This window comes from Capra hircus, chromosome 11, assembly GCF_001704415.2.
Source record: "Capra hircus breed San Clemente chromosome 11, ASM170441v1, whole genome shotgun sequence".
Classification (NCBI taxonomy): domain Eukaryota; kingdom Metazoa; phylum Chordata; class Mammalia; order Artiodactyla; family Bovidae; genus Capra; species Capra hircus.
In genome coordinates, this window is record NC_030818.1 from 96686427 (window position 1) to 96711415 (window position 24989).

A 24989-nucleotide genomic window follows, 5' to 3' on the forward strand; every position below is an offset into this window, starting at 1 on the left:
GGTGCCCAATATGCTACTGGAGAAGAATGGAGAAATAACTCCAGAAAGAATGAAGAGACAGAGCCAAAGCAAAAACAATGCCCAGTTGTGGATGTGCCTGGTGATGAGAGTAAAGTCTGATGCTGTAAAGAGCAGTATTACATAGGAATCTGGAATGTTAGGTCCATGAATCAAGTAAATTGGAAGTGGTCAAACAGGAGGTGGCAAGAGTGAACATAGACATTTTAGGAATCAGTGAACTAAAATGGACTGGGATGGGCAAATTTAACTCAGATGACCATTATATCTACTACTGCGGGCAGGAATCCCTTAAAAGGAATGGAGTAGCCATCATAGTCAACAAAAGAGTCCAAAATGCAGTACTTGGGTGCAGTCTCAAAAACAACAGAATGATCTCTGTTCATTTCCAAGGCAAACCATTCAGTATCACAATAATCCAAGTCTATGCCCCAACCAGTAATGCTGAAAAAGCTGAAGTTGAATGGTTCTATGAAGACCTATAAGACCTACTAGAACTAACCCAAAAATGATGTTCTTTTCATCATAGAGGGCTAGAATTCAAAAGTATGAAGTCAAGAGATACCTGGAGTAACACGCAAAGTTGGCCTTGGAGTACAAAATGAAGCATTACAAAGGCTGATAGTTTTGCCAAGAGAACGCACTGGTCATAGCAAACACACTCTTTCAACAACATAAGAAAAGACTCTACATATGGACATCACAGATGATCAGTACTGAAATCAGATTGATTATATTCTTTGCAGCCAAAAATGGAGAAGCTCTATACAGTCAGCCAAAACAAGACCAGGAGCTGACTGTGGCTCAGATCATGAACTCCTTATTGCAAAATTAAGATTTAAATTGACAAAAGTAGGGAAAACCACTAGACCATTCAGGTATGGCCCCAAATCAAATCCCTTACGATTATACAGTAGAAGTGACAAATAGATTCAAGGGATTAGATCTGATAGACAGGGTGCCTAGAGAACTATGGATGGAGGTTTGTGACATTGTACAGGAGGCAGTGATCAAGACCATCCCCAAGAAAAAGAAATGCAAAAAGGCAGAATGGTGGTCTGAGGAGGCCTTACAAATAGCTGAGAAAAGAAGAGAAACTACAGGCAAAGGAGAAAAGAAAAGATATACGCAATTGAATGCAGAGTTTCAAAGAATATCAAAGAGAGATAAGAAAGCCAATCTCAGTGATCAATGCAAAGAAATAGAGGAAAACAATAGAATGGGAAAGACTAGAGATCTCTTCAAGAAAATTAGAGATACCAAGGGAACATTTCATGCAAAGATTGGCACAATAAAGAAGAGAAATGGTATGGACCTAACAGAAGCAGAAGATATTAAGAAGAGGTGGCAAGAACACACAAAAGAGCTATACAAAAAGAGATCTTCATGACCCAGATAACCACGATGATGTGATCACTGAGCTAGACCTAGACATCCTGGAATGTGAAGTCAAGTGGGCCTTAGGAAGAAGCATCACTACAAACAAAGCTAGTAGAGGTGATGGAATTCCAGTTGGGCTGTTTCAAATCCTAAAAGATGATGCAGTTAAAGTGCTTCACTCAATATGCCAGCACATTTGGAAAACTCAGCAGTGGCCACAGGACTGGAAAAGGTCAGTTTTCATTCCAATCCCAAAGAAAGGAAAAGCCAGAGAATGCTCAAACTACCGCACAGTTGCACTCATCTTCAGTTCAGTTCAGTCGCTCAGTCGTGTCTGACATTTTGCAACCCCATGAATTGCAGCACGCCAGGCCTCCCTGTCCATCACCGTCTCCCGGAGTTCACTCAGACTCACGTCCATCGAGTCTGTGATGCCATCCAACCCTCTCATGCTCTGTCATCCCCTTCTCCTCCTTCCCCCAATCCCCCCCAGCAGCAGAGTATTTTCCAATGAGTCAACTCTTCGCATGAAGTGGCCAAAGTATTGGAGTTTCAGCTTTAGCATCATTCCTTCCAAAGAAATTCCAGGGCTGATCTACTTCAGAATGGACTGGTTGGATCACCTTGCAGTCCAAGGGACTCTCAAGAGTCTTCTCCAACACCACAGTTCAAAAGCATCAATTCTTCGGCGCTCAGCCTTCTTCGCAGTCCAACTCTCACATCCATACATGACCACAGGAAAAACCATAGCCTTGACTAGACGGAACTTAGTCGGCAAAGTAATGTCTCTGCTTTTGAATATGCTATCTAGGTTGGTCATAACTTTTCTTCCAAGGAGTAAGCGTCTTTTAATTTCATGGCTGCAATCACAGCCAGTGATTTTGGAGCCCCCCAAAATAAAGTCTGCCACTGTTTCCACTGTTTCCCCATCTATTTCCCATGAAGTGATGGGACCAGATGCCGTGATCTTCGTTTTCTGAATGTTGAGTTTTAAGCCAACTTTTTCACTCTCCACTTTCACTTTCATCAAGAGGCTTTTTAGTTCCTCTTCACTTTCTGCCATAAGGGTGGTGTCATCTGAATATCTGAGGTTATTGATATGTCTCCCGGCAATCTTGATTCCAGCTTGTGTTTCTTCCAGTCCAGCGTTTCTCATGAGGTACTCTGCATAGAAGTTAAACAAGCAGGGTGACAATATACAGCCTTGACGCACTCCTTTTCCTATTTGGAACCAGTCTGTTGTTCCATGTCCAGTGCTAACTGTGCATCCTCACCTGCATACAGATTTCTCAAGAGGCAGGTCAGGTGGTCTGGTATTCCCATCTCTTTCAGAATTTTCCACAGTTTCTTGTGATCCACATAGTCAAAGGCTTTGGCATAATCAATAAAGCAGAAATAGATGATTTTCTGGAACTCTCTTGTTTTTTTGATGATCCAGTGGATGTTGGCAATTTGATCTCTGGTTCCTCTTCCTTTTCTAAAACCAGCTTGAACATCAGGAAGTTCACAGTTCACATATTGTTGAAGCCTGGCTTGGAGAATTTTGAGCATTACTTTACTAGCGTGTGAGATGAGTGCAATTGTTCAGTAGTTTGAGCATTCTTTGGCATTGCCTTTCTTTGGGATTGGAATGAAAACTGACCTTTTCTAGTCCTGTGGCCACTGCTGAGTTTTCCAAATTTGCTGGCATATTGAGTGCAGCACTTTCACAGCATCATCTTTCAGGATTTGAAATCGCTCAACTGGAATTCCATCACCTCCACTAGCTTTGTTTGTAGTGATGCTTTCTAAGGCCCACTTGACTTCACATTCCAGGATGTCTGGCTCTAGATGAGTGATCACACCATCGTGATTATCCAGGTCGTGAAGATCTTTTTTGTACAGTTCTTCTGTGTATTCTTGCCACCTCTTCTTAATATCTTCTGCTTCTGTTAGGTCCATACCATTTCTGTCCTTTATCGAGCCCATCTTTGCATGAAATGTTTCCTTGGTATCTCTAATTTTCTTGAAGAGATCTCTAGTCTTTCCCATTCTGTTGTTTTCCTGTATTTCTTTGCATTGATTGCTGAAGAAGGCTTTCTTATCTCTTCTTGCTATTCTTTGGAACTCTGCATTCAGACGCTTATATCTTTCCTTTTCTCCTTTGCTTTTCGCCTCTCTTCTTTTCACAGCTATTTGTAAGGCCTCCCCAGACAGCCATTTTGCTTTTTTCATTTCTTTTCCATGGGGATGGCCTTGATCCCTGTCTCCTGTACAGTGTCACAAACCTCATTCCATAGTTCATCAGGCACTCTATCTATCAGATCTAGGCCCTTAAATCTATTTCTCACTTTCACTGTATAATCATAAGGGATTTGATTTAGATCATACCTGAATGGTCTAGCAGTTTCCCCTACTTTCTTCAATTTAAGTCTGAATTTGGCAATAAGGAGTTCATGATCTGAGCCACAGTGAGCTCCTGGTCTTGTTTTTGTTGACTGTATAGAGCTTCTCCATCTTTGGCTGCAAAGAATATAGTCAATCTGATTTCATTGTTGACCATCTGGTGATGTCCATGTGTAGAATCTTCTCTTGTGTTGTTAGAAGAGGGTGTTTGCTATGACCAGTGCTTTTTCTTGGCAAAACTCTGTTAGTCTTTGCCCTGCTTCATTCCTTATTCCAAGGCCAAATTTGCCTGTTACTCCAGGTGTTTCTTGACTTCCTACTTTTACATTCCAGTCCCCTATAATGAAAAGGACATCTTTTTTGGGTGTTAGTTCTACAAGGTCTTATAGGTCTTCATAGAACCGTTCAACTTCAGCTTCTTCAGCATTACTGGTTGGGGCATAGACTTGGATTACCGTGATATTAAATGGTTTGCCTTGGAAACGAACAGAGATCATTCTGTCGTTTTTGAGATTGCATCCAAGTACTGCATTTCAGACTCTTTTGCTGACCATGATGGCTACTCCATTTCTTCTGAGGGATTCCTGCCCACAGTAGTAGATATGATGGTCATCTGAGTTAAATTCACCCATCCCAGTCCATTTTAGTTCGCTGATTCCTAGAATGTCAACATTCACTCTTGCCATCTCTTGTTTGACCACTTCCAATTTTCCTTGATTCATGGACCTGACATTTCAGGTTCCTATGCAGTATTGCTCTTTACAGCATCGAACTTTGTTTCTATCACCAGTCACATCCACAGCTGGGTATTGTTTTTGCTTTGGCTCCATCCCTTCTTTCTTTCTGGAGTTATTTCTCCACTGATCTCCACTAGCATATTGGACACCTACTGACCTGGGGAGTTCCTCATTCAGTATCCTATTATTTTTCCTTTTCATACTGTTCATGGGGTTCTCAAGGCAAGAATACTGAAGTGGCTTGCCATTCCCTTCTCCAGTGGACCACATTCTGTCAGATCTCTCCACCATGACCTGCCCGTCTTGGGTTGCCCCGCGGGCATGGCTTGGTCTCATTGAGTTACACAAGGCTGTGGTCCTAATGTGATTAGATTGACTAGTTTTCTGTGAGTATGGTTTCAGTGTGTCTGCCCTCTGATGCCCTCTTGCAACACCTACCATCTTACTTGGGTTTCTCTCACCTTGGGCGTGGGGTATCTCTTCACGGCTGTTCCAGCAAAGCACAGCCGCTACTCCTTACCTTGCATGAAGGGTATCTCCTCACCGCCGCCCTTCCTGACCTTCAACATGGGATGGCTCCTCTAGGCCCTCCTGCCCCAGCGCAGCCACCGCTCCTTGGACTTGGACACTCATCTTACATGCTAGCAAAGTAATGCTCAAAATTCTCCAAGCCAGGCTTCAACAGTACGTGAACTGTGAACTTCCAGATGTTCAAGCTGAATTTGGAAAAGGCAGAGGGACCAGAGATCAAATTGCCATCATCTGCTGAATCATAGGAAAAGCAAGAGAGTTCCAGAAAAAGAGCTACTTCTGCTTTAATGACTATGCCAAAGCCTTTGACTCTGTAGATCACAACAAACTGTGGGAAATTCTTCAAGATGGGAATAGCAGACCACCTTACCTACCTCCTGGGTAATCTGTATGCAGGTCAAGAAGCAACAGTTGGAACTGGACGTGGAGCTACAGACTGGTTCCAAATCAGGAAAGGAGTACGTCAAGGCTGTATATTGTCACCCTGCTTATTTAACTTATATACAGAGTACATCATGTAAACATGCCAGGCTGGTTGAAGTGCAAGCTGGAATCAAGATTGCCAGGAGAAATATCAGTAACCTCAGATATGCAGATGATACCACGCTTATGGCAGAAAGTGATGAACTAAAAAGCCTCTTGATGAAAGTGAAAGAGGAGAGTGAAAAAGTTGGCTTAAAGCTCAACATTCAGAAAACAAAGATTGTGTCATCCAGTCCCATCACTTCATGGCACACAGATGGGGAAACAATGGAAACAGTGACAGACTTTATTTTTTTGGTGCTCCAAAATCACTGCAGATGGTGACTGCAACCAGGAAATTAAAAGACGCTTGCTCCTTGGAAGAAAAGCTTTGACCAACATAGACAGCATATTAGGAAGCAGAGACATTACTTTGCCAACAAAGGTCCGTCTAGTCAAAGCTATGGTTTTTCCAGTAGTCATGTATGGATGTGAGAGTTGGACTATAAAGAAATCTGAGCACCAAAGAATTGATGCTTTTGAACTGTGGTGTTGCAAAAGACTCTTAGAGTCCCTTAGACTGCAAGGAGATCAAACCAGTCAATCCTATAGGAAATCATCAGTCCTGAATATTCATTGGAAGGACTGATGCTGAAGCTGAAACTCCAATAGTTTGGCCACCTGATGTGAAGAGCTTAGTCATTGGGAAAGACCCTGATGCTGGGAAAGATTGAAGGCAGGAGAAGAAGAGGACGACAGGGAATGAGATGGTAGGATGGCATCACCGACTTGATCGACATGAGTTTGAGTAAGCTCCAGGAGTTGGTGATGGACAGGGAAGCCTGTTGTGCTGTAGTCCATGGGGTCGCAAAGAGTTGGACATACTTAGCAACTGAACTGAAGATTCATCAGTCTTCTCTTTTATAGGTTTTCTTATGCATGTGTTTGTTTCTTTAATAATTCTCTCTATTAAAATTATGAAGATAGCTTACATCTTTTTTTGAAAAGTTCTGAAGTTTTGCTTTTCACATTTAATCTTTAATCCACCCAGAATTTGATTTTTATGTGAGGCAGAGCTGTCTGCCTGCTGTTGTTGCGTAGTTCGTGCCTTGGCCCCTGGTGTGTCAGCAACAGCTGTGTCACAGACTGAATATTCGTAGCTGGGAGGGGCGCACTCTCCACGTTGGGTGCCCACCAGCCACGAGGAAACTTCTGTGCCACTGATAATGCTCTCCAGGAGGCCTGTGGAGGAGGTCCAGGGCTGTGTCCTGGCCTGGCCGTCTGGGGGCTCCTGTTTTCCAGGGATGTCTCCGGGGCCCTTTGCTTTCTTCCACCCGGCCAGCCTCAGGAACCAGTCCTCTCTGTGCCTGCAGTAACCATAGCAGCTGGTCAGGGGTGGAACAAAGAGAGGGCCGTTCCCTGCAGCTCTGATGTGCTCCCTTCACTCCATGTGCATTTTTCAGACTGTATGTTCTTTTACTTGCTCACTCAGACATCTGGTCAGTATCTGATTGTGTTCTACCAGCAGGGCCTTGGGCTGGGTATTCTGAAAAAACACCCAAGGAGTAAAGTAGGATCCTTACTTTAAGGAGCGGAAGTTATCATAAAGAACTCACATTTTTGGAGTATCTGCTACATGCCAGGTCTAAAGGCTTTTTTCCAAAATACAGCTTTATTGAAATATAATTAGCCTACCAGAAAACCCTCCCCCTTAATAGTGTATAGTCCAGTAGTTTTTTGTATATTCACAGAGTTGTGTAATCTTCAGTTTCAGAATATTTTCATCACCCCAGAAAGAAATCCCAACCCATTAGCAGTCACTCCCCATCTCCCCATGCCTCCAGCGCCTGGCAACCATGAATCTACTTTCTGTCTGTGGATTTGCCTTTTTTGGGCGTTTCACATAAATATACAGTATCCTTTCGCTTGTCGTGATGCTACCAGGGTTCGTCAGTGTTGCAGCGTGTGTCACGTCCCCATTCTGTTTTTATGGCCAAGTAGTATTCCTTATGGCAGAAAGTGGAGAGGAACTAAAAAGCCTCTTGATGAAAGTGAAAGTGGAAAGTGAAAAAGTTGGCTTAAAGCTCAACGTTCGGAAAACGAAGATCATGGCATCTGGTCCCATCACTTCATGGGAAATAGATGGGGAAACAGTGGAAACAGTGGCAGACTTTATTTTGGGGGGCTCCAAAATCACTGCAGATGGGTGATTGCAGCCATGAAATTAAAAGACACCTACTCCTTGGAAGAAAAGTTATGACCAACCTAGATAGCTTATTCAAAAGCAGAGACATTACTTTGCCAACAAAGGTCCGTCTAGTCAAGGCTATGGTTTTTCCTGTGGTCACATATGGATGTGAGAGTTGGACTATGAAGAAGGCTGAGCACCGAAGAATTGATGCTTTTGCACTGTGGTGTTGGAAAAGACTCTTGAGAGTCCCTTGGACTGCAAGGAGATCCAACCAGTCCATTCTGAAGGAGATCAGCCCTGGGATTTCTTTGGAAGGAATGATGCTGAAGCTGAAACTCCAGTACTTTGGCCACCTCATACAAAGAGTTGACTCGTTGGAAAAGACTGTTGCTGGGAGAGATTGGGGGCAGTAGGAGAAGGGGATGACTGAGGATGAGATGGCTGGATGGCATCACTGACTTGATGGATGTGAATCTGAGTGAACTCCGGGAGTTGGTGATGGCCAGGGAGGCCTGGCATGCTGCGATTCATGGGGTCGCAAAGAGTCGGACACGACTGAGTGACTGAACTGAACTGAATATTCCATGGTATGGATAGATCAATTTTGTTTATCTGTTCATCAGTTGATGGATATTTGGGTTGTTGCCACCTTTTGCCTCCAAAAACTCAAGTACTTTCCTCTGTCGTACAGTTTCCTTTATTAGAGAAGGTTTGATGCAAGAAGCTGTGAGAAGGGAAGATCCTGGAAGAAGAGAGCATAATCCTGGCTGGTGGGAGCAGGGAGACCCGGCAGTGGGCTCTGTCAGCCAGGCCCTGAGTGATGAAAGGGAACCACGGGGACAAAGCCAGGAGGTCCCCAGGTGCATTCAGCGAGGGTGAACTCAAGGAGGGAGAGCTAGGGTGTGAGTGGAGGGACCAGCCCAGAGGCGGAGGGAGCCGTGGCAGGCTCGGGACGGAGCCACGCATTCATTTCTCTGGCTAAGAAATACACGAACTGTCAGCTGAAGATTCCTGGCAGGCTTGAGTCTCCATTCAGGATTCGACACAATAAGGTGATGCAAATCAGATCAGAACCAAAAGCAAAGAATTCCTGGGCTCGTCACCAGATAAGTCAAAAGGCTTATTTCGCTTTATCATTTTTAGAAAGCATTTTGGTCACACCTCCTATTAGAGATCCAGAAGGATGTTGTGCCCACACTGGTCTGAGTAAAGGTTTAAGTGGCTCCCTGGTTGGCCACTGTCTGACCTGGGCCAAGTGAGTGTGTTTCAGCAGTGAATGATCTAACACTTCCAGAGCCCTTTGAAGGAGACTCTTATTCCTAGCATCTGCCAGATACTTCCTTTGGAATGTCTGCAGAATTTCCTGGCCCTTTGACTGCTTTCTGTCTGCCAAGCACATCTTTGAATTGTGGGTGGGCTCTCTTAAAACACCAGGGTGTGAACGGGTTGATGAAACCCATGGTTAGCAGTCTTTCAATAGCTTCTCCTTGGGCAAGAGTACTTCATCCTGACATTGAAGGACCTCTGACAGTTTTAAGGATTTACTGCCAGCCCCTCTCCAGTCAGCTTAGTTGGAGAGCTGATTTACCAAGTGTTTCTTAGGTTTAAATCCAGCAGATTGTTATTTCTCATTCCATCGAATGAAGTCTTTTAAATTGTTGTGTTTCTTTTCTTAATATTACAATTTTTTGTTTTTCTTATTATGAAAACCATAAAGAGTTAAAAGGTACAAACTTCTAGTTATAAAATAAATAAGTGATGAGATACCATGAACAGTATGGCAACCGTAGTTATATTTACTTGTGACTGGGTCACATTTTTGAAACTTGCTCAGTGAGGGTAGGTCTTAGAAGACCTCATCACACACACACAATTCTGTAAGTATGTATCATGACAGATGTTAACTAGACTGACTGTGATCACTTCACAGTGTATAGAAAATTGAATCATATGCTGTATAACTGAAACTAATACAATGCTGTATGTCAGTTACACCTCAATAAAAATAAATTTAAAGCAATAACATTAAAGAATACCCATAATGTCAACTGTGCAGAACCAAACAGTAGTTTAATATGTTGCTTTGATTTGTTTAGATCCTTTCCTGTATAGCTAACTTTAAAAAACAAAATATAAGATTGTATTTTTTAAAAATTTATTGGAGTATAGTGGATTTACTGTGTTGTGTTAGTTTCAGATGTACAGAAATTGAATCATTTATATATATATATATATATATATATATATGAAAAAGTGTTAGTTGCTCAGTTGTGTCCGACTCTTTCTGACCCCATGGATTATAGTCCGCCAGGCTCCTCTGTCCATGGAATTCTCCAGGCAAAAATAGTAGAGTGGGAAGCCATTCCTTATCCAGGGTATCTTCCCTGCCCGATGACTGAACCCATGTCTCATGTCTTCTGCATTCGTAGGTGGTTACTTTATCGTCTGAGCCACCAGGGAAGCCCGTATATATACATGTGTGTGTGTATCCATTCTTTTTCAGATTCTTTTCCCACATAGATTATTGCAGAATATTGAGCAGAGTTCCCTGGGCTATAGTAGGTCCTTGTTAGTTGTCCGTCAGGGGACATTTGACTTTAAGGAATCCAATATGTTGTTGTTTCTCAAGGCTTCTCTGTTCCTTATCAGTTCCTATTCCGGGAATGAGTGAAAGCACGCTGTTCCCAGGACTGAGGTCATAGGATGAGACATGTATGAATCCCCTTCAGTGACTCTTTTCTGCCCCAGCGACCTTGTATGTATTAGACTATCCATATTGTGACTATTGATACAATTTCATCCTGTAATCATCTTACTAAAGATATATAAGCCTGCATTTCTGCTAATAAAGCACCCTTGCTCCATTAGAGCTTGGGTCCCCGTGTCTTTCTTTCTTTCTCTGTCTCTCTCTTTCACTTTCTTATCATCGACTCCTGACCGCCAGGTTCTGGTCCATTAAAGGACCCCAACAGTCTGTTTTATATATAGTAGTTTGTATATGTTAATCCCAGTCTCCTAATTTATCACTTTCTCCACTTTTGGGTTCCTGTGTCTTTCTTTCTTTCTCTCTCTCTTTGACTTTCTTATCATCGACTTCGGACCGCCAGGTTCCGGTCCGTTAAAGGACCCCATATGTTAATACCAGTCTTCTAATTTATCACTTTCCCCACTTTTCCCCTTTCACTGGTTTGATTTGGAGACTTGTGAGTCTGTTTTGTAAATAAGTTCATTTGTGTCATTTTTTTATTCGATCCCAAGATTGTACTTTAGAAGCCATTGTGTAACTTCCTCTTTCCCTTCAGCTTTCCTCATCAGGAGATGTGTGTCCTCGGCGTCGTTTGAAATGCTGCAGAGTCCTGCAGTGTAAGCACGTCCTCTGATCTCTGGAAGTGTGTCACTTGCTCCCCTCGTCTGCCTCTATGCTGTCGAGACTCCTGCCTCCTACCAGTCCCCTCCTACCAGGCCTTGGCCCCGGAGCCCTCCCCTTGCCCCTGTGGCCCACCCGTCAGCCTCATCTTCCCCTCGCTGCACACAGCTCTGCCTCCACGTCTCACGACAGCATCTCCCAACACAGGTGTCGGCACTGAGGCCCCTCCTCAGAGAGGCCCTCCCTCGGTCACTGTCCCCATTACTGTCCTTTATGTAAGACTCTTACGACTCCTAAAATCATCTTCCATGTTTGTTTGCCTACCTGTTTGTCATGCATCGTCCCCCTCTGGAACGTCCCCTGTGGGGTCAGGGCCCAAGTCCGTCTTGTTCAGCCCTCTGTCCTCTGCGCCTCGTCCACGTCTGGCGCCCAGAAGCTCAGGTTGAAGGAACAAGCGATGATCCACTCTTGTGCACAAAGCTGATGGGCTCCTTCAGACTCTCTGCACAGAAGTGACATTCCTTGGTCACAGGACGTATGTAGCTTTAAGGCTTTTGATAGGCAGCACCAAGTTAATGGAATTTAATACTCATTTCAGGAGTAACTGGTGTGTCCGTGTCCCCCTTATATGGATTTCTAGTACGAAGATCCCTGCTCCCCCGCTTAATATATTATGGACATAATTCTCTACATATACATACTTCGTCCTTTCTAAGAACTGAATATGTGTCCTTCAGTTCTGCATTGGTTCTGCACAGTTGACATTATGGATATTTTTTAATGTTATTGCTTTAAATTTATTTGTATTGAGGTATAACTGACATGCAGCTTTATATTAGTTTCAGTTATATAATATGTGTCCTATGTATGTCCATTACATAGAATAGCATAATTTATTTAGCCACAACCCTTTTGTTCCTCAATTTCCTCATCTGTAAAATCAGCTAGTAACCGATTATTACAGTAACTCATGTAGGGCTGTTGTGTTAAATGAGGTAACTGACACTAACGACTTGAGAATAAAATACTTGGGGCCAGTCGCGGCACCTAGAGTGCGCACAGTGAATTGTGGTGTTGTTGGGGTCCTCGCAGCATTCAGAACGCAGTGAACCGACTGGAGAGTGGGTTCGTCTGTGACGAGTGTGCAGTCTCTCACACAAGCCCCTGCGTCTCTTCTCCGAGCAAGTGAACCCCAGTGTGTTCTCTTCCTGAGGCCTGCCTGCTGGCTGGGGTGCTCCGTGGTCCCCGTGCGCCCATGTCCTTCACCCTCCCCTTGTGTGGGTGAGCTCAGGTGTCCCCATGTCACGCAAGTTAAAGAGCAGCATTAGAACGCTGGGCCCTGTGTGAGTGCACAGGCCCTTTTAAAGCGTTCGAGGTAGGCTGTTTCCTTCTCTTCTCCTGTCATCACAGCAAAGCTCTCCAAACCCACGGGCTTCCAGAACTGTTCCCGAGCGCTGTCTTCTCTGCAGCATTCAGTTCAGTCGCCCAGTCGTGTCTGGCTCTTGGTGACCCCACGAATCGCAGCACGCCAGACCTCCCTGTCCATCACCAACTCCCGGAGTTCACCCAAACTCACGTCCATCAAGTCAGTGATGCCATCCAGCCATCTCATCCTCTGTTGTTCCCTTCTCCTCCTGCCCCCAATCCCTCCCAGCATCAGGGTCTTTTCCAATGAGTCAACTCTTTGCATGAGGTGGCCAAAGTACTGGAGTTTCAGCTTCAGCATCATTCCTTCCAATGAACACCCAGGACTGATCTCCTTCAGAATGGACTGGTTGGATCTCCTTGCAGTCCAAGGGACTCTCAAGAGTCTTTTCCAACACCACAGTTCAAAAGCATCAATTCTTCGGTGCTCAGCCTTCTTCACAGTCCAGCTCTCATCCATACATGACCACTGGAAAAACCATAGCCTTGACTAGATGGACCTTAGTCAGCAAAGTGATGTCTCTGCTTTTGAATATGCTATCTAGGTTGGTCATAATTTTCCTTCCAAGGAGTAAGTGTCTTTTAATTTCATGGCTGCAGTCACCATCTGCAGTGATTTTGGAGCCCAAAAAAATAAAGTCTGACACTGTTTCCACTGTTTCCCCATCTATTTCCCATGAAGTGATGGGACCGGATGCCATGATCTTCGTTTTCTGAATGTTGAGCTTTAAGCCAACTTTTTCACTCTCCACTTTCACTTTCATCAAGAGGTTTTTTAGCTCCTCTTCACTTTCTGCCATAAGGGTGGTGTCATCTGCATATCTGAGGTTGTTGATATGTCTCCCGGCAATCTTGATTCCAGCTTGTGCTTCTTCCAGCCCAGGGTTTCTCATGATGTACTCTGCATATAAGTTAAATAAGCAGGGTGACAATATACAGCCTTGATATATTCCTTTTCCTATTTGGAACCAGTTTGTTGTTCCATGTCCAGTTCTAACTGTTTCTTCCTGACCTGCATATAGGTTTCTCAAGAGGTAGGTCAGGTGGTCTGGTATTCCCATCTCTTTCAGAATTTTCCACAGTTTATTGTGATCCACACAGTCAAAGGCTTTGGCATAGTCAATAAAGCAGAAATAGATGTCTGGAGCATTTAGGGATGCCCTTTCTCTGTGACACTGTTTTTAAGTGGCCTGGGTGGTTCTTTGTGTCAGAGAGGCCTGCCCATGGCTTGTCAACTGTCCCCAAGGCAGGGCCCAGGGCTGCCCTGGTTTTGACCCAGGCAGTGGGCCGTCCTTCCCTGGGCTGTGTGAGGGTGCTCTGCTTACTGGGTGCTGAGGGGGCAGAGCCAGAGGGCGCCGAGCCCCACCTCTCCTCTGACCACGGAGTGACTTCGAGTTAGTTTATGGAAGTTCACCAAACCTCATTTTCTCATCTGTAAACTGAGGGGGAAGTAGTACCCCTCGCGTTGGGTGATTGGGAGGATTCAGTGAGACTCTGCACAGAAGCTGCCTAGACCAGAGCCCCGACAGCAGTGAGTCCTCGGCCGGGATCCCTGCCCCTCCACCTGTCCTCGAACCAGGAGGCTTTCCTGCAGTTACGCTCAGGGGTTCCTTCCCACACCCCGTGGGCTCTCTGGGCTTCCTGAATGCACGTTTCCCTCTGGGACTGCCTTGTGGTCATGCAGAATGTGACCTCTGAGCTGGAGCCCGAGAAGGAAGGAAGTCAGGGGCCTGGGCTGCACCAGCCAGGGGCCGAGCCCGGGCCGGGCAGGCAGCCATACCAGGCCCCGGTGTGGTTCTGCCAGGCGTGGGGCCGCAGCTTCTCTACATGCTCCTGTTCCCTTGGTGGACTCGGCAGTGGAGAAGTCATGTGCAGCTTCGGATGTTGTCCCACGCTGGGACGCACTAAGGAGATGACCAGAGCCGGGTCATGCTGTACCCGCAGGTACATCCCTGTGGTCCTCAGAGTAACGGCTTCTCTCCAGGGAGTATCGCCTCCATCCTGTCTTCCATGAGACATCTCCCCAGCTTTCTTGAGATTTTAAAATTAAAATTCACTTTTCTGTTTTTAACAAAGTGATGCCTACACAGTTAAATCAGAGAGTACTAAGGGACTTATAAGAAAGCATAGCCACCCCGGCCTGTCTCTGCCTGCTCCCCCTGTTTCATTCCCCAGAGGCAGTTACTTTCAGCTCTTTTAGATTTTTTCGCTTCTGGTACTTCGTGTCCGTATATCTAAATAATGTGGTTGTACTGTTTATTTCTTGACCGCCTATCCTGCACATGTAGTTTTCTCATGTTCTCCACCCATCAGGCAGTATCACAGTTTTGGTACATTAGTGGGGAGCTTATATATCAGAACAAGGCAAACCTTGGGTACCCCTGGATCAAGTGATTCAGCGGGACTGGAGGTTCTTTCTTGTAACTGTTTCCTTTTCTTGGAATTAGTTCTTGACTTGTCTCTTTCATTTACTTACTTGTCTAGATGCCTACCAATTTTTACATGAGAATTTAGTTTTTCTTTAAAGTTTCCAAGTTGTACTAAGTTATATTTTCACACAGAGCTTCATGCCTATAAACGCTCGCACGTCTGTCCCGCGCCCATCCATCCGCACCTCTTCCCAGGGTGCAGTCCAGAGACGGCCCGCGTCACTCTTCTTTCCACGACCTTCTCTCCTTTCCCTCTGTCCAGGCCGTCCCTGGGCTGTCTCGTGTGGGGGCCTGTTCCTGGAGCTCTAGGTTCCTCTGTGTTGATTCAGTGCCCAGTCATGCTGGCACATCCTCCTCTAGGCTCCCCAGAGAAGGCAGCGGGATGACCTTCGTAAGTCCTTGAACGTCTGCTAAGATCTTCTACCTTCATGCTTACTTGACCCTGGTTGAGGTGGAGAATTCCAGAAATCCTTGGAATTTTGAAGAGGCTGTTCGCGCCTTAGTTTTCAGTGTTGCTGATAAGAAGTCGGGTGCATTCTGATTCTGTTCCTCTGTACGTGGCCTGTTACTTCTCTCTGGAAGTTTTAAAGGCGTTTTTTTCATCCCGAAATCGATGGGTTTTAAGGGTGTTTTTTTCATCCCTCCTCTTACTGTAGAGGCTCGCCTTTTCTTCTGTTTTTTATTTCCCTTTCTGGAAATTTCATTGTTGGATACTATTATTGATTCTTCAGTTCTCAGGGTTTTTTTCCCCCCATCTCTAGTTTCTCTCTTCACCTTTGTATTTTATCTTCTGGGAGATTTCCTCAATTTTCTCCTCATATATATATATATATTTTTTTTTTAATGTTTAATTTTAGCTGTAAGTTTTTATGTCTAAACTCCTTGTGTTGTCTTAAATTGTTCCTTTTAAAACGTTCTCCACAATATTCTATTCTCGTTTAAAAAAAAATGAAAGTGTTAGTCAATCAGCTGTGTCCAACTCTTTGTGGCCCCATGGACTGCTCATGAAATTCTCTAGGCAAGAATACTGGAGTGGGTGAGCCATTCCCTTCTCCAGGGGACCTTCCTGACTCAGGGGTCGAACCTGGGTCTCCAGCGTTGCAGGCAGATTCTTTCCTGTCTGAGCCACCAGGGAAACCCAGTTCTTGCTTGGTGACTGCAGTATCTTCACTTATCCCTCTGAAGATGTTCATTTCAGGTTTGGTTGTTAATTCTTTAGCTTTTGTTGTTTCCTCCTGTTTTCTGTGCTATTTTCAGGTTCCCTTTCTTCTAATAATTTGGAGCCTGTTGTCATATTTGAGACTCCCCCCAGTGCCTGGCAATTCTTTGTTGTCAGTTAAGAGCCAGGCCCTAGCTCCTGGGGTCGGAGCCCTGTGGTAAGGGTGGGGCCTGATGACTGGTGGGCGGCACAGCGGCCGGTGCACCAGGAGCTGGCTCTGGTAACCGTAACCAGACACCTCAGAGCCGGTGGGTGCTGGTCTTCTCTCTGGCACTCTTTAATTTCTCCAGAGGCGCATCCTTCAATTTGCAGCATTTGGGTACACCTGGCTCCCAAGGTGCCAGAAGCAGGAAGGAGGGTGGGCCTGGAAGGGACGGGGAGGGCCCACCTTTCAGCCACTGTTCAGCTCAGTGTGCGTGGTCCTTACCCTCTGCTCTGACTCTGGAGTTTTATTTCCTCCTTTACCTCCTTCCCCACCAAGCTGGTGTCCTGGAGCCCTGAGCCCTGCTGATGCCATTTCTGCAGAAAATACTTCTGAAGCAGAGTGGGGCTCTAGGAATCTTGACGTCTTTGTTCTGCCTGTCTCCAGTTCTAAACTCGCATCGCACCCGTCTCCAGGCCCTCCACCCTCATCCCAGTGGTGTCTGGGGCCCTGGGATGTCCATCCCTGCTCCTCTGCTACACCCTGGACCTTCCACCTCCCATGTCTCCAAACGTCTGATGGCATCTGCCTCGTGCTGTACTCCTCTCTTGCTCTTTATTTTCGTGGCTCCCTGCTGTCTCCACTAGATTGTCATTTTAGAAGAATATTGGTGGGGAAGAGCAGTAAACCCAAGTGTCCTGTCTGTCACCGCCCACCTCTTCCTCTGCAGAGGCAGCTCCTATACTGGGAAGATGGGAGAAGGAGAGGGAGGGTCTGAGCATGTGAGTGTGTAAGAGAGGTGTGTGTGTGTGTGTGTGTGTGCGTGCACACGCTTGTGAACCCCTACGACAGACACCCTGGGCACTGCAGCCAGCAGCAGCGTTGGGCATCCTCTAGTCATTTTGGGAACAAGACAGGGTACAGATAAAACCGAAGGAATTAGTGGCCTCGCTGTTGAAATGGGGGTTTGGCCTGTGAGTGGTGATTTTGAAGGGGACACATACACTCAGCTCAAGGGATTAAGTCCTGGAAATTTCATTTTTAAAATTTGTATTACCTTACTCCAGCAGCTAGCGGGGTTTCTTAGTTTTTCACAGTTTGCTGCAGATCTACGGGCTGATTTGTCTGTTCACTCCTTCAGCCATTTGCGGTTGAGCCCGTGTGTATCAGGCAGGACACTGAGTACAGGGGATAAACGGCCATCGGACATTGTCCTCGGCTTGGCAAAGCTTTTGTCAGTGGCGGGGCAGTAGAGCCAATAAAGGTTAATCACACAAGTACATAATCTGTGTTGAAGACTAGGACTAGTCCCAGAGGTGGGGAAGGAACCCCAGGGACCAGAGGTTGGAGCTGAGCCCCCATGTGACAAGGCAGGGCTTTTCGAATCCTGATGTGGCGTAGACCTGTCTGTTGGCGCTGGCTTCGTGGGATCGTCACGTTTGCATGGACCTGTCTGTGGGCGCTGGCTTCATGGGGTCATCACGTTTGTGTAGACCTGTCTGTTGGCGCTGGCTTCATGGGGTCATCACATTTGCGTAGACCTGTCTGTTGGCGCTGGCTTCATGGGGTCATCACGTTTGCAAGGACCTGTCTGTTGGCGCTGGCTTCATGGGGTTTTCACGTTTGTGTAGACCTGTCTGTTGGCGCTGGCTTCATGGGGTCATCACGTTTGCATGGACCTGTCTGTTAGCACTGCCTTCATGGGGTCATCACGTTTGCATGGAGCTGTCTGTTGGTGCTGCCTTCATGGGGTCATCACGTTTGCGTAGACCTGTCTGTTGGCGCTGGCTTCATGGGGTCATTGCCACGTTTGCATGGACCTGTCTGTTGGCGCTGGCTTCATGGGGTCGTCACATTTGCATGGACCTGTCTGTTGGTGCTGCCTTCATGGGGTCATCACGTTTGCGTAGACCTGTCTGTTGGCGCTGGCTTCATGGGGTCATCACGTTTGCGTGGACCTGTCTGTTGGTGCTGGCTTCATCGGGTCATCACATTTGCGTAGACCTGTCTGTTGGCGCTGACTTCATGGGGTCATTGCCACGTTTGCATGGACCTGTCTGTTGGCGCTGGCTTCATGGGGTCGTCACATTTGCATGGACCTGTCTGTTGGTGCTGCCTTCATGGGGTCGTCATGTTTGCATGGACCTGTCTGTTGGCGCTGACTTCATGGGGTCATTGCCACGTTTGCGTAGACCTGTCTGTGGGCGCTGGCTTCATGGGGTCGTCATGTTTGCGTAGACCTGTCTGTTGGCACTGCCTTCATGGGGTCGTCATGTTTGCATGGACCTGTCTGTTGGCTCTGGCTTCATGGGGTCGTCACGTTTGCGTAGACCTGTCTGTTGGCACTGCCTTCATGGGGTCGTTGTCACGTTTGCATAGACCTGTCTGTGGGTGCTGGCTTCATGGGGTCGTCACGTTTGCATAGACCTGTCTGTGGGTGCTGGCTTCATGGGGTCGTCACGTTTGCATGGACCTGTCTGTTGGTGCTGGCTTCATGGGGTTGTTGCGTTTACATAGACCTGTGTGTTGGCACTGGCTTCATGGGGTCGTTGTGTTTACATAGACCTGTCTGTTGGCGCTGCCTTCATGGGGTCGTCACGTTTGCATGGACCTGTCTGTTGGCGCTGGCTTCATGGGGTCGTTGCATTTACATAGACCTGTGTGTTGGCGCTGGCTTCATGGGGTCATCACGTTTGCATGGGCCTGTGTGTTGGCGCTGGCTTCATGGGGTCGTCACGTTTGCATGGACCTGTGTGTTGGCGCTGGCTTCATGGGGTCGTCGCATTTACATAGACCTGTCTGTGGACGCTGGCTTCATGGGGTCGTTGCGTTTACATAGACCTGTCTGTTGGCACTGGCTTCATGGGGTCGTCACGTTTGCATGGACCTGTGTGTTGGCGCTGGCTTCATGGGGTCGTCACGTTTGCATGGACCTGTGTGTTGGCGCTGGCTTCATGGGGTCGTCACGTTTGCATGGACCTGTCTGTTGGTGCTGGCTTCATGGGGTCATCACGTTTGCATGGACCTGTCTATTGCTGCTGGCTTCATGGGGTCATCATGTTTGCATGGACCTGTCTGTGGGCGCTGGCTTCATGGGGTCATCATGTTTGCATGGACCTGTCTGTGGGCGCTGCCTTCATGGGGTCATCATGTTTGCATGGACCTGTCTGTGGGCTCTGGCTTCATGGGATCCTGGGTGAGCACTGAGGCAGTTCTCGTGCATTATCCCCTCTACCCCTACAGTGTCCTCAGGGGTGGGGGCTTGCTTAAGCCTGGAGTGTCAGGTTGGGGTCTGCTGTACCTAGAGTCCTCTTCCTCCACCCCCAGCCTGCCTCCCTGTTCCTCCTTTCCCATCCTGGGACTCAAGACTGAGTTCACAGGGACAGAGTTTAGAGGTGAACTGCGAGGCACCCCTGTAGCTGCTGACCACATGCTTGCCTCGTATGCTCAGTCACTTCAGTCGTGTCCGACTCTTGTGACCCCATGGACTGTAGCCTGCCAGGCTCCTCTGTCCATGGGGTTCTCAAGGCAAGAACACTGGAGTGGGTTGCCATTTCCTTCTCCAACTTACCTCGTAGCTAGTCTAGCTTGCCATGGGGAGAGTTTAGGTCGGGAAGCACCTTTACCTGCCTGGGTACTTCTCCTGCTCCAGGGAAGGCAAGCTGTGAAGGCCCAGCCTTGTTCCTCCGGGACCACTTCCCTAGTCCTGCTGCTGAGCCAGATCTGGGCTCCCCACACCCCAAGCAGCCTTGGAGGTGGACCCATCCCAGACTGTGGACCCCTGGCTGCAGGCATCTCTGTGCTCTGCACACCCACACCCGCCTATGCACACGCACGTGTGCATGCACACCCCCACACACGCTTCTCTCCCTCCTCCTCTCTCTCACTCTCACCTCTCTCCTCACTCCCCTTGGGGTTGGAGGGCGTTATACGTTTTCACATCACCGCACATGAGTTGTGGCTCAGGGCAGAGCTGGGCCATGGTGGACCTTGTTGAATGGGTCTCCAGAGCAGGTTGGAGGCCTGTTAACTGCAGGGACAGAGGGAGAGAAGGGGGCCTCTGAGGAGGGAGCAGGCCTGCTCCTGCTTTCCTCTCCCCTCTTTGCGTTTCTTCACCAGCCTCTTCATCATACCAGGGTGTCTTCTCATTCAGAAAAGGGAAGATTCTAGCAGTGGGGCAAGAGGAGGGAATCCTCATTTTCAAACCCTGGAAACGATGGCCTTGAATGAGGGGGCACACCACCCCACTCTAGCCAGGAAAACCCTCCTGAACCCCCAGACTTTTCCATGGAAGGCTGGACGCAGCTGTCTCTCTTCTGAGGTACCACAGCCTTTGTGTGTTCTGCAGACTCTGTTTTTTTTTAATTTATCCAAAATAATACATGTATTATAGAGAAACTACATAGGTTCCCTTCTTTCTTTGTTCCTCTGGCATCTCATCACATTTTAATGGTTCCAAAATTGCAATGCATCTGAGAAATACGTTGTGCAATTTGACATGATTTTTCTTTTTTTCCTAAAGGAGCGTTCTTTAAATCCACAGGTGATTCTCAAATGGCTACATCTTTGAACTGAGGAAACACAAGTACAGTTTGGGAAACAAAAATCTTTCAAACGTGGAACCTGTGGGAGAAAACAAAGCATAAGGGATCCTTGGTAGTAGAAGTTGGGGCCACGGCCTCAAGTCTCAGGTTTTCTGAGGAACTTTATGTATGACCATTATGGGGGCAAGAGTGGACAAGGCCTGGTCTGTTCGGCCGTGTTTCTTTCTGTGGGAGTGACGTGCTTGAACCAGACTGTCCCTGAGATTGTCACCATACCATTCCTCCTTCGGATTTCAGGTCAAACATCTTTGCATATTCAGCATAAGGACCCTTCTTTTCCCTTCATGGCATTTATGAACTTAACAATTGTTCGCTGTGAAAGCAAGTACTTTTCTTTTGCCAGTTGGCCTTTGGTCTTTTCAGGGGCTCCCTCGGAGAACGTGGCCGTGGGGGCTATGGGACCCTCCTGGTGGAGGCGGCCCCCGCACTCCCGGCTTCACACGTGACAGTCTGAGCCATGTGGGCCTGCTGTGCCGTGTGCACACGGGATGGGGCAGAATCAGGGCAGTTTTGTGTAAAGAACAGAGGCGTTTTCAGCAGTTTGTAAGGACAGCCCGGAACTTGTCAAATCAAAGAAGGCTTCCCATAGTCTTCCCAGCTGGCTCAGCTGGAAAGGAATCTGTCTGCCGATGCAGGAGACGCAAGAGATGTGGGTTCAGTCCCTGGGTTGGAACAATTCCCTGGAGAAGGAAATGGCAACCCACCCCAGTATTCTTGCCTAGAAGATTCCATGGACAGAGGAGCCTGGCTGGCTACAGTCCACGCAGTCGCAAAGAATCGGACCCAACTGGGAACACATGCCTCCCACAGTCTAAGCCTCAGAAGGAGGAGCAGGGAGACCCCAGAGTGCACTGCAGGGGGCTGGCTGCAGAGGGCGCTGCTCCCCAAAGGGGCGCTGCTCCCAGGTCTTCCCAGACTCCCCTTGGGGTGCAGCCAGGATGTGGATTCCTCTGGCCTGTTAGGTGCTGACGGAAGAAGCAGCACCAAGCCTGACCGTTCCTTAACGAGCATCATGGAGAGAATGGGGAGAGCATGTCCCAGCCAGCCTTCTTCTCCTCTCTCATCTCCTTGTGAGCTCTTCCCACTGATGGCCTTGGTCCCACGGCCCAGGGCCCAGGCCCTATAAGACTCACATCAAGGCTGGCTTCATCCTTGAACGCTTCTTGAAACTAAAAGTGAAAAGTGTTAGTCGCTCGGTCACGTTCAACTCTTTGTGCCAGGCTCCTATGTCTAGGGAATTCTCCAGGTGAGAATATGGGAGTGGGTTGCCTTTCCCTTTTCCAGAGAACTTCGCAACCCAGGGATCGAACCCAGGTCTCTCGCATTGCAGGCAGATTCTTCACCATCTGAGCCCCCAGGGAAGCCCTTAGAGGGAAATTTCTACAGCCATATACGAGAATATGGCTCCTCAGTGAGACTAGAAACTGGCAGCTGAGTCTTTTTTTTTATTTTCCTATCATGCTGGTTTTCAACCTTGAATTCCACTCACAGAACTTGTGCTGAAAAGAAGTGGGGCAGGGCGAACCTCTCTGACGCCCTGCCCGCCCCCCCATGCCCAGTGATAGCAGCCCCTGGCCAGCCCAGTCAGCCCCGGAGCAGGAAGCCGCGCCAGGCGCCTGGCAGGCGGGCCCCTCTCTGGTGGCATTGCATGCCCCATTCTGCCCTCTGCACCCTGTACTGTCCCCGGAGTGACTGGCAGTGAGCAGCTCAATGTGCTGACTTCCCCGGTCCCTTCTTGGTCCATGACAAACAGAAGTTCCTCTTTTCTCATTAGAAGCACTTTTGTCAGGGTGTCTTTAATCAATGACTTCCCCAGGGACAGTATTTTTAGAAGTTGTATTTTTCACACTCTCCCTTGGCCCCTCTTGGAAAAATCTCTTCCCAGGGCCTGGTGAAGTGGACTAATGAGATGCCGCGCGAGTCCGGGCCGGAGTTAATTGGCGCAGGTACGGAAGCTCCTCACGCCCGCCCTCCACAGCCCCCTGCCTCACCTGTGTCCTCTTCCCCATCTCTCTGGTGCAGGTCGCTCAGACAGCAGATGGTGTGGACGCTGACCTCTGGAAAGACGGCTTATTTAAATCCAAGGTTACCCGATACCTGTGCTTCACGAGATCCTTTTCCAAAGAAAATGTAAGTCTAGTAGTGGCTTTCCGTTTGCTAAGAGAGCACATTTCCATTCGTGTTTGAAATTCTCCTCACTTTTTTGGTGGTGGTTTATTTTTATTGCTGTGTTAATTTATCGGTGGTTTTAAGTAAACAGGGTAGGATCAGCAACCACCGCTGGGTTTCATTTATTAACAGTATTATTAACCACATACCCAAGTGTGTAGTGAATTCCATTAAAACTCGTTTTCCAAAGGAAACACAGAAAAGATTTCTCTCACAGCTCTCATCCTGCCTGCCTTTCATCCGAGTAACAAATTGCAGGGTAGTATGATGTGAGCATCTTCCAGGGGAGCTGGCTTTAAAGCTGACCAGTAGAGGGGAACGTAGCCAGAAGATGCCCCATGGTCACCCCTCCCCAAGACGTGGCTGTGTTGACTTTCTCCCCAGGTCTCTCTGCCACGTGACATTTCATTGTTTTGGCAGGTAGGTATCCACCTCACATGCAGATTACTTTTACTGTGTTGTTTTTAATACTTAAGCCCATAAATAAGGAAATTTTAAAGGCACCTACTAAAGATGTTCAAATAGGTGGTTTAGAAAAAAGAGAAGTGGCTCTTGTGAGTATCCTTTCCATGTGAGGCCTGTCCTGGGCACTCTGCAAATATGCTGCTTCCATCCTCAGACTCTTAAAGTAATAGCTCCTGAGATCAGAGAGTTTATGTGCTTATCTAAGGACACCTGTCTTCCCTAACCCTAATAGGGAGCAGTCAGATTTTCATTTGTAGGAGTGCCATTTTATTTTGGGCCTAAATGCAAAAAAAAATCAGATGGGAAATATTTTTATTATTTTTATAAATCTTATGGCAACAATAAAATATGTTCATAAGTGATTTTAAAAAAACTCAGGTTCAAGCATCCCTATTCAGAAGCCTGGAAGGGAAAGGTCACCATCTTTCTCTCCGTCACAAGCCCACAGCCCCGTGGTCCTGTCACAGTCCTCGTGCGTCCCTGCAGCATTTTTTGGCTGTGGATTGTCACATGGATCTGTGGTCCACACTCTTGTCCAGCAGCTGTTCACATTTGTTGATAAGTGTTTGTTAGGAAAATGATTTCTAACATACTCAGGGAGGACTCGTTGCTCTCATTTTTTCCCACTCATGATGAGAGTAATAAATGCTTGCTGTAAAGGACAGAGCTCCTGATGGAGGAGGGAAGTTCCTGGCAGCTGGGTCCGCGGTGGATCTGAGCAGGACCTTCAGGTCACAGTGCAGCGAGGAGACCCCAGGGGCAGGTCTGAGGTCGGGTTACAGCGCGGTGAGGAGACCCCAGGGGCAGGTCTGAAGGCCCGGTTACCTTTCCAGACGTCAGGCCTGTGACGTTCGGGCAGTGCCCCTGGCTCCATCCCTCCATCCTGCGTCCATAAACACCTATGGCGCTGTCTCGTCGCCTTTGTCCCTGGAGGTTACCTATACCCTCTTTGAAACCATCCATATTCTTAGCTGTTGTCACCTCTGTTCTGCCACTGGCTACCCCTCTCCGCAGGAAGTTGGCATGTTCACTGTGCAGGGCTGCGGGACCACCTCCCCAGGCTTGAGCAGCTCGTGTCCACACCCTTGCTCTGCCCAGTGGTTTCACACGTTCGCTCCTGACCTCCACTCAGCCTCGGGCCCTCCTGCTGAAGAGGAGCCCGCAGCTGCAGAGGACAGACGATCTCATTGGCTGTTTTTGGTTTCTGTTTTTGTTGCATTTCCTTGAAGGCTATAAATAGGGTGTCGGTACTCTCAGCCAGAAGAGCCCCTGATCCCTTGGAGTAGGGACACTAACAAGTTAAAAAATGACAGAGAGAAGTCACTGGGGCTTGTTAATTTTAGTGTCATGGGTAAGTGGATGGTAGAAAATACGTCGATCTAATCATTTGTCGAACATTCAGGAGATGTGTGTTGAGTGCCTACTTTGTATTTCTTACTGTATGAGGGCCAGGCAGGCATGGTGA

The 24989-nt window shown here is 47.4% G+C and overlaps 1 protein-coding gene across 2 annotated transcripts in view; it reads left to right on the top strand.

The window, feature by feature from the left end:
- Positions 1–24989, top strand: part of MVB12B (multivesicular body subunit 12B) — a 200770-nt gene that overhangs the window by 47511 nt on the left and 128270 nt on the right. For both annotated transcript variants that reach the window (XM_018055783.1, XM_018055784.1), the window contains exon 3: positions 22913–23020. In XM_018055783.1, the coding sequence (XP_017911272.1) occupies positions 22913–23020 (108 nt within the window). The remainder of the gene's footprint in view (positions 1–22912; positions 23021–24989) is intronic.